The sequence below is a fragment of the Echeneis naucrates genome, chromosome 9, assembly GCF_900963305.1.
Source record: "Echeneis naucrates chromosome 9, fEcheNa1.1, whole genome shotgun sequence".
In the NCBI taxonomy this organism is placed as follows: Eukaryota; Metazoa; Chordata; class Actinopteri; order Carangiformes; family Echeneidae; genus Echeneis; species Echeneis naucrates.
Genome location: NC_042519.1, coordinates 23,423,953 through 23,437,202, shown reverse-complemented (window position 1 = coordinate 23,437,202; position 13,250 = coordinate 23,423,953). Strand labels below are relative to the sequence as shown.

At 45.4% G+C, this 13,250-nt stretch overlaps 1 protein-coding gene across 1 annotated transcript; it reads right to left on the bottom strand.

Moving 5' to 3' along the window:
• Nucleotides 1-6,717: 6,717 nt before the first annotated feature.
• Nucleotides 6,718-9,018, bottom strand: LOC115049189 (probable G-protein coupled receptor 21). Its single transcript, XM_029511216.1, has one exon. It carries the CDS (start codon nucleotides 8,212-8,214, stop codon nucleotides 7,156-7,158), a length of 1,059 nt encoding a protein of 352 aa, XP_029367076.1. The 5' UTR covers nucleotides 8,215-9,018; the 3' UTR covers nucleotides 6,718-7,155.
• Nucleotides 9,019-13,250: the final 4,232 nt, after the last annotated feature.

Sequence of the window (13,250 nt, the reverse complement as noted above, 5' to 3'; positions counted from 1 at the left end):
TGTTGATGTCTGAGACTCAGATCGGAGGCAGGAAGCTCATCTGGGTTGTTGTCAAAGCTGGCTCCAGGTGACAGTCAGCGATACAACGCTGACATCAGCGCTCTCCGCAGCTGCTGATTGGCTCATCCGAACAGGTCCTGAGTGGAGGTGGAGGTTCATTTCATTCCTTATTATGAAAACACACGTCGACTCCATGTGGAAGTGTCAGTAAATGTTTACGGTCTCATGAGGTTCATCTGCTTTTACTAATTATGTAGAAGTTTGGTTAAAGTTTGTTGCACGTTTGATTCCCAGACTCAGAGTCAAAAGAGCCAATGAGCCAAATAATCCATCCACCGGTCCGACGTTCAGGTTCATCTTCAGTCCGTCATCTGCTAATCTCATTTTACGTGAGTTTTACCAAGATACAGTAAAAAAAAAAAAAAAGTCTCTGTTCTGATTGGCTGATGGTCAGAGGCCTGAGAGAGAACATGTAAAACTACACTGAGCGCACAACCACAAATCAAAAATGGGCCGTTAGCACAGAACTGGACGCGTCATTGTGGAATCTAATACGAGCTGCAGCAGAAAAATGACATTTAATTTGAGTTTAAGTGGGGGGGGGCACATTAGTCTGACAAACAGAGCTTCACTGCAAACACGTTATGAACTTCAGTTCAACTCCTTATTTCTGCTCCTCAGAACTGTTTATATAACTGAGGTCTGTGCTGTTCGCCTATCTCTGCATGTATATCTGGCTGTGGTACGAATCTGTGTGTGTCTGTGTGTGTGTGACAGCAGTCAGGTGAGTCGTCTTGGCTCCAGGCTCATTTCCTCAGCTCTAAGAATAACCAGCAGCATGAACAGGCTGTTTTCACTCGCCTCCTTCTCTCTGATTACAGATAGGACCTCCACCTCCTTATCGCTCAGGGTTCCCAAACACACACACAGACACGCAACAACACAGCTACTCACAAGACCACACTGCAAAATAAAAAAGTTCATCCTGAATCCTGATCACTTAGTTTAATCTAAAATAAAATCTCAAATTTCATTATCAATCGATTAACTGATCTTAAAATGTAAGAGAAACAGAAGTGAAATGAAAACAGACACATCTTCCACATCTGGAAACTAGAACACAAACACAACTGACTGATTAAACTGACCTTTTTTTTAAATAAAATAAACTGTTGCCTTCAATTATTCAACTAGTTCAAGTATTGTGAAAGTGAAATATTTCAGTCATGGAGCTGAAAGTCTGCCAAGATTTCATATTTCAGAGAAGTTTTGTTTATTTTTTAGACATCAGACAGACGTTTGTGTTAAAATGTTGATTTGTCTTGCTGATAAATTTTTCAGGGATTTCCAGGAAACATCGTAGTAAATCTGTCTTCGCTGTGATCTCCTCCTTCCTGCCAGGTTTCAGTGTTTTGTTTCCAGGAAATAAAACATTTGTCAGAAGTGGAATCATCTCTGCTCCGTATTGAATTTCAGCCCAGAACAATTTGCGTGTTTTATTTTTATTTTTTCAGCACACAGCAGACGTCTATCAGAGAGTCCAGGAGCTAAAAGACTACTGTGATCATTCAACAAATAAATCCACCATACGAACCTCCAGCCCAGACCTCTGGACCAGGACCTGAAGAACCCGACTGCAATCTGTAGACCGACCACACAACAACACACAAAGTCCACCGACACATTCACATAGGCATCAAAAGTGTCTGTGAAGAGCCAATCACCTTTCTGGGTCTTATTCCCATAGATTTCAACACCATTAGCTCATGATGGTTGGCGGACGCTCTGAGAAGATGGAGCGTTCTGATGAATCCATGTTTTAACATGAACAGGGTCATGAGGATTCAGGTCCTGAGCCAGCAGACGTCACATCCATCAGCTCTCACGCTGGAGATGACGGTGTGTGGGAGGAGAGCCGAGCCGAGCCGGGCCGTTCCAAACCAAATACAGAAAATCTCACCCGCTTCTAACCTTCCCTCCCTCTCTGCTCTCAGTCCTGGCCCAAATTTGGCACCGGCAGGTCTCTGTGAAAAGGCATTTCCCCCCAGGGGTTGGTGGGGGGGTCGGGTCTCTGTGTGAGTCTTGACTTCGGTCCAAGTCTGACAACATGGTGATTTTCCCACCGGAAAATAAAAACATCAACTTTGACATGACAGTGCTTTTGAAGCTGTGAGCCAAAGAGCTTCGTGGGAGCCGAGTGCCACCGTACGTGAAGCAGGACAGAAAAAAAAACCCTCCGACAATCAAACACACAGGAAGTGATGTCACAAAGACTGACTGGACGCCAACATGGCGACATTGGCCCAAAAGACTGTAGTCGTCTCTTCGACCTTTGTTAGCAGTCCAACAGGTTTGAGCCTCTTTCTCGATCTGTTCATTATTAAATCACAGACGTTTGTCCATCATGTGTAAACTGTTAGATATAATAATATTGTTTATGCTGCAGCCATTTAAACCGTCAAAAGGTTCTAACTAAACCTGGAGGTGGCTTTTCAAACTCACAGGAAGGCGACAGAAGCTGAGTGACACCTGTCAACCGTCACGGCAGATCCTGGAGCAGCCGGACTCTTGGTGGATTAAATCTGCTGCAGACAGCCAACAAAATGATCAGCAGCATGAAGGGAGCTTTAGAAATAAACCTTTATTTATTCAGAATGTTTTCTTTTTAATTATTTTATTAACATAAGCTGTTCAATAAGTGGTTGAAGGAAATTTTTATTTTGATTGATCCTGCGGGGCTGAAAAATGGAGTACCTCTGTGAGCATCTGCTGGAATATGAAACGCACACTACCAGGTTTGACCTTTGACCCACAGCATCGGGTCTCAGTTCCTCAGGCCTTGATAACCCCTCCCCCACTGAACAGCTCTCATGTGAGCCTCATCATGACAGCGACATCACGTGATCGGGCAGCAGCGCCGAAACAGGGCTGTCATGTGAGCCAAATAAAGCCGTACTCTGTACTGTGGGACAGCCGGAGACTGAAGGAGGAATGTGGTGGGATAAAAAAAAAAACCCACTAAACATCTGGACTTGTTCTATCAACACAGCTGGAGGAAATAAACCGGAACCACGACACACATCATTATTATTACAGTCACCAATTAAGCTGGAGTAACTCCATCCTCGTCTTTATTCTCTTTCAGCGGATTCCATCAGTCCGTTTCTACCGCTCCTCCACACCGAAACGGCTCTCAGGCAGTTTGTCCCCGTGGGGCAACAATGGGGCAACAATGGGGCAACTATGGGGCAACAATGGGGGCAACTATGGGGCAACTATGGGGCAACAATGGGGCAACAATGGGGCAACTATGGGGCAACTATGGGGCAACTATGGGGCAACTATGGGGCAACTATGGGGCAACTATGGGGCAACTATGGGGCAACAATGGGGCAACTATGAGGCAACTATGGGGCAACAATGGGGCAACTATGAGGCAACTATGGGGCAACTATGGCACAAACTAATATTTTATCTCTGAGCCTCAACTCTGTTTATTCATCAGTGACAATTAAATATTTGATTCAGGATGTTGACTTGTTAATTTAAGCAGAGATGAAGAGCAATGGTTTCATTTTTTATCTTATTCATTTATTCAATCAATTACAATTTAATTAAGTCCAAAAGTAAAAGTAATCAGATTGTATTGAAGTCTATGGGAAAATGTCCCCACTTCTTACTGAATTCATTAGATCAGTAAATGTTTCTTAACGAGTTGTCGGCCTGATTAATGAGTACCAAAGGTGTTTTAATTGGCTGTAAAATGCTAAAAGATGTAAGGTAAAGAGTGCAGCTGACTCCGACATGGCCTCCTCTCATCTCAGTAATTCAGTGTGAACTCACCAAATAAATCCCAAACACTCAGAATCAGAATATGTTGTTTTAATCAGACGCCATTTTTCCATATTTACAGCATTCTGCAGCAGTAGCTTGTTCAGGACTCATGCTGACTGAGGGTTGATGTTAAATAACGAAGCCCCCTCCTCGCACTGCTGTCAAGGAAAAGCAACACAACCCTTCCAGTAAGGACTTCTGATGATTGTACCACTTCTAATTTGAAATGTTTTGCCGTCTCTTAGATTCTCGCTGCTTTTTTTTATTATTTTTTTTTTAAATATGCATCATTTTGTCCCGACAGCAGCGACAGGAGGAGTTCACAGTTCACAGACGGGCCACAGGAGGGTTTCCTGCATGTCACTCTGGATTTCTGACATGAATCGCAGCAAACGGGAACTTTTCGCCCTCGTGGAAAAAACAAACAGCAGCAGCTTGGATACGGAGTAAGTGAATTAAGCTCAGTTGTATCATGGGACACAGACGTGGATCCAGACTGAACCAGACTCCTGTGGAGCTTCGTCAACAGGGGATTCAACATTTTGCAGGAAATTACATTTTCCTGGAAGACACTGTTTACACAAAACACAGAGAAATGTCAGAATAAAATGATTATATCATGTGGAGAGCAGAGGGAGGGTCGACCCCAGAACGTCCTACAGGTGAACCCTGACCCCTGACCCCTGTGGTCACCATGCCTACTTTTAAAGTCACAGTGAAATAAAACATTTTGAATAACAATGAAATTCAGATTTATTTAACATGAATATTTACATTGTCAGGACGGTGCAGCAAACTCCACCTGCTAAGGAGGATGGTGTGAAAGAATAAACTTTCATTCTCAACTAACTTCCCGTGTGGTTGTTTTTGTTTTTCCTTTAGATTTTTCTACGACAATGACGTGGAATTTATTTTGAATAAATAGAGCCCAATATGACCAAATGTGCAGCGTTCATGAAATAAATCACAGTTTATTCTGAATCTCTTCTCTTCGGCCTCTGCATCATCAGACTGGACCAAACATAAAATCTAAAAATTCAAACCCAACTTGTTCTTTCCGGCCATTAACATCAAACAACATAAACAAACTGAACTTTATGATGTTTAAATGTCTGTTAATTAAAAGTACAGTAGCTTTACCACAATAAATCATTTGAATTTCACAAGCAGACACAAGCTGAGCTGCCAATAAGCCCACAGCTGCTCCACTAAACTAAACTAAGCTAAGCTAGGCTAAGATAGGTTAAAATATGCTATTCAGGTTTTAACAAGAGCAGATTTGTTTTGTCTCCACGGCTGAATTTAGCTTTGGCCTTAGTTTCTAAGGTTGATAGACTAATCTCAGTCTTAGCTAGGTTATCATGAACCTGATAGATGTCTTGTTTTATTGACAGCAGGTTTATTTACAGTAATATTTACTTAGGAAAGTTTCCTGTTAAATAAACTCAAATAAAAAAGGTGATTTTTTTTACATGCTGTTTGGAGTCAATTTAAACATACTTGCAGCATTCTGTTCCTTAGATGGTTAATCTGATGTTAAAAATCCATGTTCATGTCCTCAAAAACGATTCACTAATTATCAAAATAGTTAACAGGTTTGTTTTACCGTCAATCAACTTATCAATTATTCAATTTACAGTTTCAGCTCCATGTAAGATTTTAAACATCCCCAGACTAAACGTTGTCATGTCCAGATACACACTGATACACACTCAGTAAAATTTTCGGAACAATCCTCCCGTCTGGTTTCTTTTGCGCCGTAAAGTTCAGAAGCAAGACACTCTCAGACAAACCATTTCATTGTGACTTTAAAAACTGAGCTCTCTACTTCTTAAATCTTCATCTGAAAGTCGTAAAACTTCACGATTTATATATTAAGAAACACTTTTCCTTCAAATTAGCATTGTCAAAAAAACTAAATATGCAGGCTCTGTTTCGAGTGCAGCACGTCAGACCTCTGAGCTGTGTCAAATAAATTATCCTCTAAAAACACAATAACAAAAAAAACTCCATAAATAATTCTTAACCTCGGAGATCCACTTTAGATCAGCAGCTGCCAAAACCCCCAGAGGGCCCAGCCTGCTGATGTTTAACTAATTGAACTCTGAAGTGTATTTACATGACGCCATGAGCCAGCGGCCCTCAGAAAAGAGCTGTGAGGTCAGCAACAAAGACTCCACCCGTCCACTTTCCACTGATCTGAGCCGCCACAAGCCGCCTGAGGACTTAAAGGACAAATTTTCAGATTACAATGAAGTCAGTCTTTGCGTCGAAGCTACCGGCAGATCCCGGCAGACAGCAGTTTCATTATCAACACTGGCGCGACAGCACAACGGGTCAGGAGGTGATTATCTTACGACGCTACGTGGCTTGTGATTTAAGAGACACGCGCTGTTCAGCAAAAACAGCCAGCAGGCTTAAAAAGAAGAGTCAACAAACCTGAGGAGGAAACACAAAGAGAATAAAACTCTCCAAATAAATAAAGTTATTGTCTCATTGATGAAGAGACCCCAAAGAAAATCTAAGGAAAAAAAAAAAACACTTCGCGGGTCAGCGGTTGTAAAACTAATTCTTAAATCAATATTTTCATGTGAAAACTGAGAGCGTGTAAACAGCTTCCCACCAACGAGTCCAGACTGGAGGATTCCTTCACAATAAACCTCAACGAGCTTCAAGTCCACCAGATACACAACTTCAACGCACAAACACAGGCTGATTAACAGATGTGTTGCTGAAGGATTCTTCAGACACATTAATATCTGGAGTTCCCTAAAGGGGAAACAGAGCAGTAGTCTGTTTTCTCTGCGTCACCTACTTCTACCCTGAAAGGACCAAGACAGTTTGCAGATTTTTCACTCAAGCTTGAAAATATTTAAAACATAGTTTTTTGTGTTTGTTGTGTTGTTGTGTTTGTTTGTCCTTTATATATATATTTATTTTTTTGCATTTCAATGATTTGCACAACACAAGTCACGCTGTGCTTTCCTTTTTTTTTTTTTTTTTTTTTGCATCTGGGAGTTCTTAAGTCAATGCAGGCCTCTGAATCCGAAACTCCAACGGTCCACTTCACACTTCGTCTCTCCGAGTCATCAGCTGCTGACCGGCCTCCTGTTTCTCCACACAAAAAGAAAAATCAGCCTTCAAGACGACCAGCAGGCATCTGCACGGGCACCTCTCGGTGCCGGAGATCCTTGACACATTTCACTGCAGGACCAAGAAGACCTGTGTCATGCTACGCAGCCGAGAGCAAAGCACGCACAGAAGGCCGAGCCTCCAAAATAACTGATCCAGATCCACCGCCGTCCGGCCTCATACTCGGCATCAAGGGTCTGATCGAGGGCTGACAGGAACCGGAGCTTTTTTGGCGTCCGTGCAGCCGAGACAGGAAGGAAACAGCGGGCTAAAGAGGCGGCCGAGACCTTTCCGGAAGACGCTGTTGGAGAGGCTGTAGATGAGACAGTTACAGAAGCTGTTGCTAATGGCCAACCACGTTGTCAGGAAGGACGCCACCTGATGCTGATACAGTCTGGCGCTCTCCAGGAGGAAGTACAGGATGTACGGCATCCACAGCACGTAGAAAACGCTGGTGATGCGGAACAGCACCATGGCGTAGCGTTTGTCCGGGCAGCCCTCACACCGTTCCCCGCGCTCGCCTTTATCTCCATCCGTCTGCGAGCTGAAGCGGGCGTGGCGCTGCGTGATCTCCCTCGTGTGCTGCCGGCAGATCCGGAATATACTCCCGTAGGTGAAGCAAACGGTGAGCGCTGCCGGTGCGTAGAGAAGTGCCACGATGAAGGTGCTGAACGCCGGGTTGGTCTTCCAGGAGTCTGCGCACCATTTAAATATGTCGCCATGGTAACCTGGCTTCCCCCATCCAAAGAAGGACGGCAGGAAGATGGAAGCGGAGTAAACCCAGACGAGGACGATGCACACCCTCAGTCTGCAGGGCGTCACCAGCGTAGCGTACGACAGCGGGCGGGTGATGGCGATGTAGCGGTCCACGCTGATGCAAGCCAGCGACGCCATGGAGACGCTCTTCAGCACAGAGACCATGTAGCCAAACGCTTTGCAGGTGAGCTCCTCGTTCAGGCCTCGGAGGTAGTGGAGGAGGGACAGCGAGGGCATCAGACAGCTGACACCCACCAGCAGGTCGGCGTAGGCCATGGTCTGGATGAAGTGGCTGGTGGTGTGGTGGTGCAGCAGAGGGGCACAGTGGAAGACGAAGATCACCACCAGGTTACCGGCGATGATGAGCACAGTGAGGAAGAGGATGACGACCACCTCCAGCACACAGGTATCCAGGCTGTGGGAATAACCCACGGCGCCCAGCAGGCAGAACGGGGGAGAGCTGGTTTGGTTCGCATTGGAGGAAGAGTTCATGTTTGGACGAGAGCAGGGAAAAAGGAGGAGGGAGGGGAGGGAAGAGGGAGAGGGAAGGGAGGGGGCGACGGCGGTTTCAGCTGAACTCGGCCGTCATCCTGTCGTCCAAGTCCCTTTTTCCTCCTGAGCCTGAAGTTGCTCGTCCCGTCTTCCACTCCGAAAACAAAGCTTGCCTCCTGTTCGTCTTAAATCAGCATCTTTCCCCCTGCAGACAGGGAGCCCATCCTAAAAGTCGCAGGAGTCCATCGGTGCATAAAACCGACCCAGCACCGCCGCTGCTGCTGCTGCTGCTGCTGCTGCTGCTGCTCGGCGTCCAATACGTGCATGTGTGCAGACACAAAAATCCCTATGTAGGGCAGGAGATGCCAGTCTGATGCTGCAGTGCAAACCGTCCTCGCCTTGCTGCTGTTTATCATGCCCCTCCTCTTCCTCCTCTTCCTCTCTCTGGTGACTACAAATCCTGAGGTAAGCACTCTGCTCCGGCACACAGCCGCCAAAAAACCGTCCACTGCTGCTCCTTCAGTTCTGGTCCTCACACAAAGCGAGAGGGAGGGGAACAACAATATCCCGGCGGCTGGGACGTTAACACTCCTCCATGCTGACGGCAACGGCGGCAGCCGGCTCAGCAGGCAAAATAAGACCGTCCAAACAAACAGCGTCAGATCTGGAGGCGGCGGCCGCGTCCATGGTCAGCTGGCGGGGATGAGCAGGCGGCGTCTGGAGCAGGAAGAGTCCCGGAGACAGATGAGGCGGACAACGTGTCAGCAGTATCTCTGAGAGCTTCTTGTGAGGCAGCCGGCTGACGTCCAGTGTGTGTGTGTGTGTGTGTGTGTGTGTAAGAGAGAGAGAGAGAGAGAGAGAGGCTGTCTCTCCTCTGCTGTACTGGCGGTTTACTGATGATGCAGCACTGCTGCTGCTGCTGCTGCTGCTTCACTCTCCTCCCCCTGCTCACTCGCTCCTTCTCTCTCTCTCTCTCCCTCACACACTCCCTCCCCTCAGCCCTCTCTCTCTCTCACACACACACACACACACTGTTCCTCCCTTCCTTCCTTCCCTCTATCTCTGATCTTTTCCCTCCATTTTACATCATTAGATTAATAATAATCTGGTAATCGTTGAGTCAATTGCCAAATAAATCTGTAACGATTTTGAGAAACAACAAGAACAAAAAAAAACAGATCCTTCATTAATGGATGTGTTCAGGATTTAGACACAAACTATGACGGCTATTTTTTGTTGTAGAGATTAAGATCAACAAATAATCAATTAGTCAGCTGAAAACCAATTTGTAGAGTCACTCAGTTTAGTTGTAAAAAGATTTATTTTATTTTTTTCATCTTTGTCGGGTTTGGGTATTTTTTGTGATCGGTATTTATTTATATCGGGATTTATTTAGATTCATTAATTGACTATATTGATAATAGCTGATTCTTTTTATGTGCTCACCCACAAAAACATTTCTTGTTTTTCTCTTTATTATATAAACTAAATGAATATTTCCATCATCATCTGACCTGTTGTATGCAAAACAAAAAATCCGTTTATCGTAAATTAAAACCATCATTAGCTGAAATGACACATTAAACATGGCTTTATAAATGCTGTAGAAACTGTTGTCATAATCTGAGCTGTGTAAAGAGAAAAGGTCTTTTCATGTGTGAAGCACTAAACAGTCAGCTGCTCTGATCTATAACCGCTGACTGATTCTTCCACAATGAGCACGACTGTTTGCTGCAGCCGTGAATTTAAGGCATGAAGTGATTGTGTTAAATTTAATGGATGTGTATTTCATGACATGAATGTGGTTCATGTCATTCATTTAACGCCGCTAAAATGTAACTTCACAGCTGTAAATCCTCTCTTCATTTTCTCCTCCCTCTCCATCTTCCCCTGATTATTCCTCTCTTCCCTGCTCGTCAAAGGAAGCCCCTCCCCTTTCACGTCTCTCCTCCATTAAGAGGCAAGCAGGTTTTCATCCGTGCAGAGATGGATCACACCCCCCCCCCCCCCCCCCCCCCCCACCCCCATGTGCAAACACACACCCTCCGTCCCAGCACACACACTGATGAAGTCAGTTGAATCTTTTGATTAGAAGAGGAAAACTCTTGATGCTGTCAGCGTGGGATGGAAGGAAGGGGGGCCGAGTTGGCGAGGGCGTCGAGGAAAAGGAGAAGACGGCAAGGAGATCAGCAGCAATATCTGCGTGCACACACACTCTTTCACAAGCTCATCTGCCGCCCGTTAAAATGCTGCAGGATCAGACGCCACCTGCAGAGCGACTGTCAGGGCGCTAAAACGTTTAAAGGGTCAGATTATCACACATTTCCCTCCTCGGCCTCGATGGACGCTCACTGATGTCACCTGTCGGTTTGAAACCTCCTGTTTGTCATTTGTCCGTCTGCAGATTAGTTTTTTTTTTTTTTTTTTTAAACCAATACTGACTTTATTTGGAGGAGAAAATCATTTAGCATTAAAAAGGCACGTTAAAGCTTTAAATGGAAGCTGCATTCTGTCGTTCATGGAAACAGATTATATCTGCACTGTGGTCAGATCTGGGTCAGACCTGGTCTCATGTAGACCAGATGGAACTTATAAAAACTCTTGAAAACCACTTTGAACTGTATCTCCTCTGGACGAGCTGCTGCTGCAGGATTCTCACGCCCCCCCCCAGGAGATACTGGGTGTTTTTAACGATGCCAGGAAAATAAAAGATAACGAGAGAAGCACCAGCATGCGTCAGTACCAAACGTTGCTGTCTGCTGATTCACCACATCAAACCAAAGCATCTCAAGTGAACCAGCGGCAGGCCAGGACACGGGGGGGGTTGCTGGCTGGGGGCGTCAGGGCGAGAACATGTTTCCCTTCCAGGCCGACTGTTGGTGCTGAACACAGATGCCATTCAGACATTGCTGTTATTCTTTGTTTTTCGGGGAGTGCAGCATTGAGGGGGCCGATGAAGGCCACGAGCCGCCATGTTCTGCTCTCTCTTTGCTTTTACTTTCCTGGTCAAAGGTTAGCGGCGCACATCTGCCCCGAGTGTTGAACAAGCAGCCAGTTGTCACAACAGTCAGTCTCATCCTGCAGGACTTTGAGTAAACAGCAGGAAGGCCGACATGGGCAGCCACCTTGTGACTGAGTGTTTGGAAGGAACAACTTGTGATACAACGCCAAGACCTAAAAATCAAACAAAAGGTGTCTCAGCCTCGGAGTGACGGCCCTGACGGGGGTCAGAGGGACTGCAAAGACAGAGCTAAAGGGGACACTTATTTTGGAAAGTCATCAAAGCTCTTCACGGATGACAACCTTTTCAAGAAGTCTAGCCTTCCAGGCTTTTCGACCATCGTCTAATCCTGATCTCTGAGGAGACGTGAGTCATTCATTGAACCAAAATTCCCCTTAATGAGCAGAACGTCCGACACAACTGATAAAGGAGTGATGGAGGGATCTGAGATCAAACCTCTGGATCCTAAAACCATCTGCTGCTGTTCTCCAAAGCCACTTCCTGTCGCCGGCTGAATAGATAGATGATTGTAGTTGGCGTCTCCCTCCAGTCCCGAGGAGACGATGTCCCTTGGTGGCCAAGACCACCTTAACTGGAACGCTGATGGTCCCGTCAATGGTGCAGATCTCTGAGGGGCTTTTGGGCAGCTGGTAAACAGATGTTTCATGGTTCCTACTCCAGAGCAACAACAACAGGAAGGTGGACCAAGAACCCGATATCATTAAAGTCTGCTTGCCAGATGTTGGACCAGCTGATCTTTCACCTCAGCTCATTCACCCATCTACTCCACGCTTCATGGCATCCCACCCCATAGTTGCTCTCCTGGTTCCCACACGCCCCTCTTGTCTTTATCAGCCTTCTTTCCCAAACTTTCTGAACTTTACTGGCCCATTCCTGGCTCTATAGCCGCTGCCTGCACTCAGCCGTACTCTGTAAAACCTCCAGTGAGTCTCTGTTTCTCCAGAGGAGTCTCCATCCTGTCTCTCCAACACCAGCTTAAATAAAAAGGTCAAGAGGAGGTAGGAAGAGGCAGGAAATGAGAGTGCTGAACAAAGGTGACCTAATTTCTCTGCAGCTTTTACATCTCGAGTGCAGACAGAAAGGTCACCACCACAGGAGGATGAAATAAAGTCACGGCTGGGAAGAATAAGGATTTACACGAGGATGAGTCACAGCCCGCCTGCTGGGCGATTATAGTTTAAAGAAGGTCAGAGCGGACGTTTGGGCTTTTATGAAATACATCAACAACATTTACAGTTTTAGGTGTTTATCAATTTAAAGGAATCTAATACCCAATCATTGTGACGCTTCACTGTTTAAGTCGGATATATATAAAAACAAAAGTTTTTTATATCAGTAAAAATATATTTCTAGGCTTTCTCTCCTTTGATTTATCGGCTCAGTAAACGTTTTCCTGGTGAGTTTATGGTCTCAGTCTCTAGTTTACAGTCTTCAGTACAACATGATGTTCATTTTTTAAATGAAGCTCCTTTTAGAGGGAAAAAACCAATATGGCCAACAGACAAATTACAAACAGCAGCTCACAAACCAACAAGTGTTTGAAACGGTTTACACTTCTAACTCATGGTCCAAATATCCCACATAATGAAATATTACACAAAGATATGGAAAAATGACATGAAATGTAATGCCGTTTTGAATCATGAGGGACAGCAGGCTGCACGCTCACACCCATTATGGAAAAACATATCGAATGTTCCAGGTCAATTTTATTCTTCACTGTTCAACAGCTTCATAAATAATTCATATTCCACACAACAGCCGTGTTGATAAATATTCTCTGTCGGGAATCTTTTTCACCGTTTTCAGCTGGTTCTCTTTTTTTCCTGGGAGATGATGTGAGCTGGGAGCCCAAAGTGAATTAACCTCAGGCACATGGTTCATTATGGGGGGAGGCTGCCTGGTGCCACACACAATTAGCTTTAACAGTGCGAGTCTGCACGGCCGATACCACGTCCACGCTGTCAAGAGACGCACAAGCGCGGGCAATGGACACACAACACGCCATTACAGG

Excerpts from the sequence above, each read along its gene's own strand:
- LOC115049189 (XM_029511216.1), bottom strand. The coding sequence starts at position 8,214 with ATGAACTCTTCCTCCAATGCGAACCAAACCAGCTCTCCCCCGTTCTGC.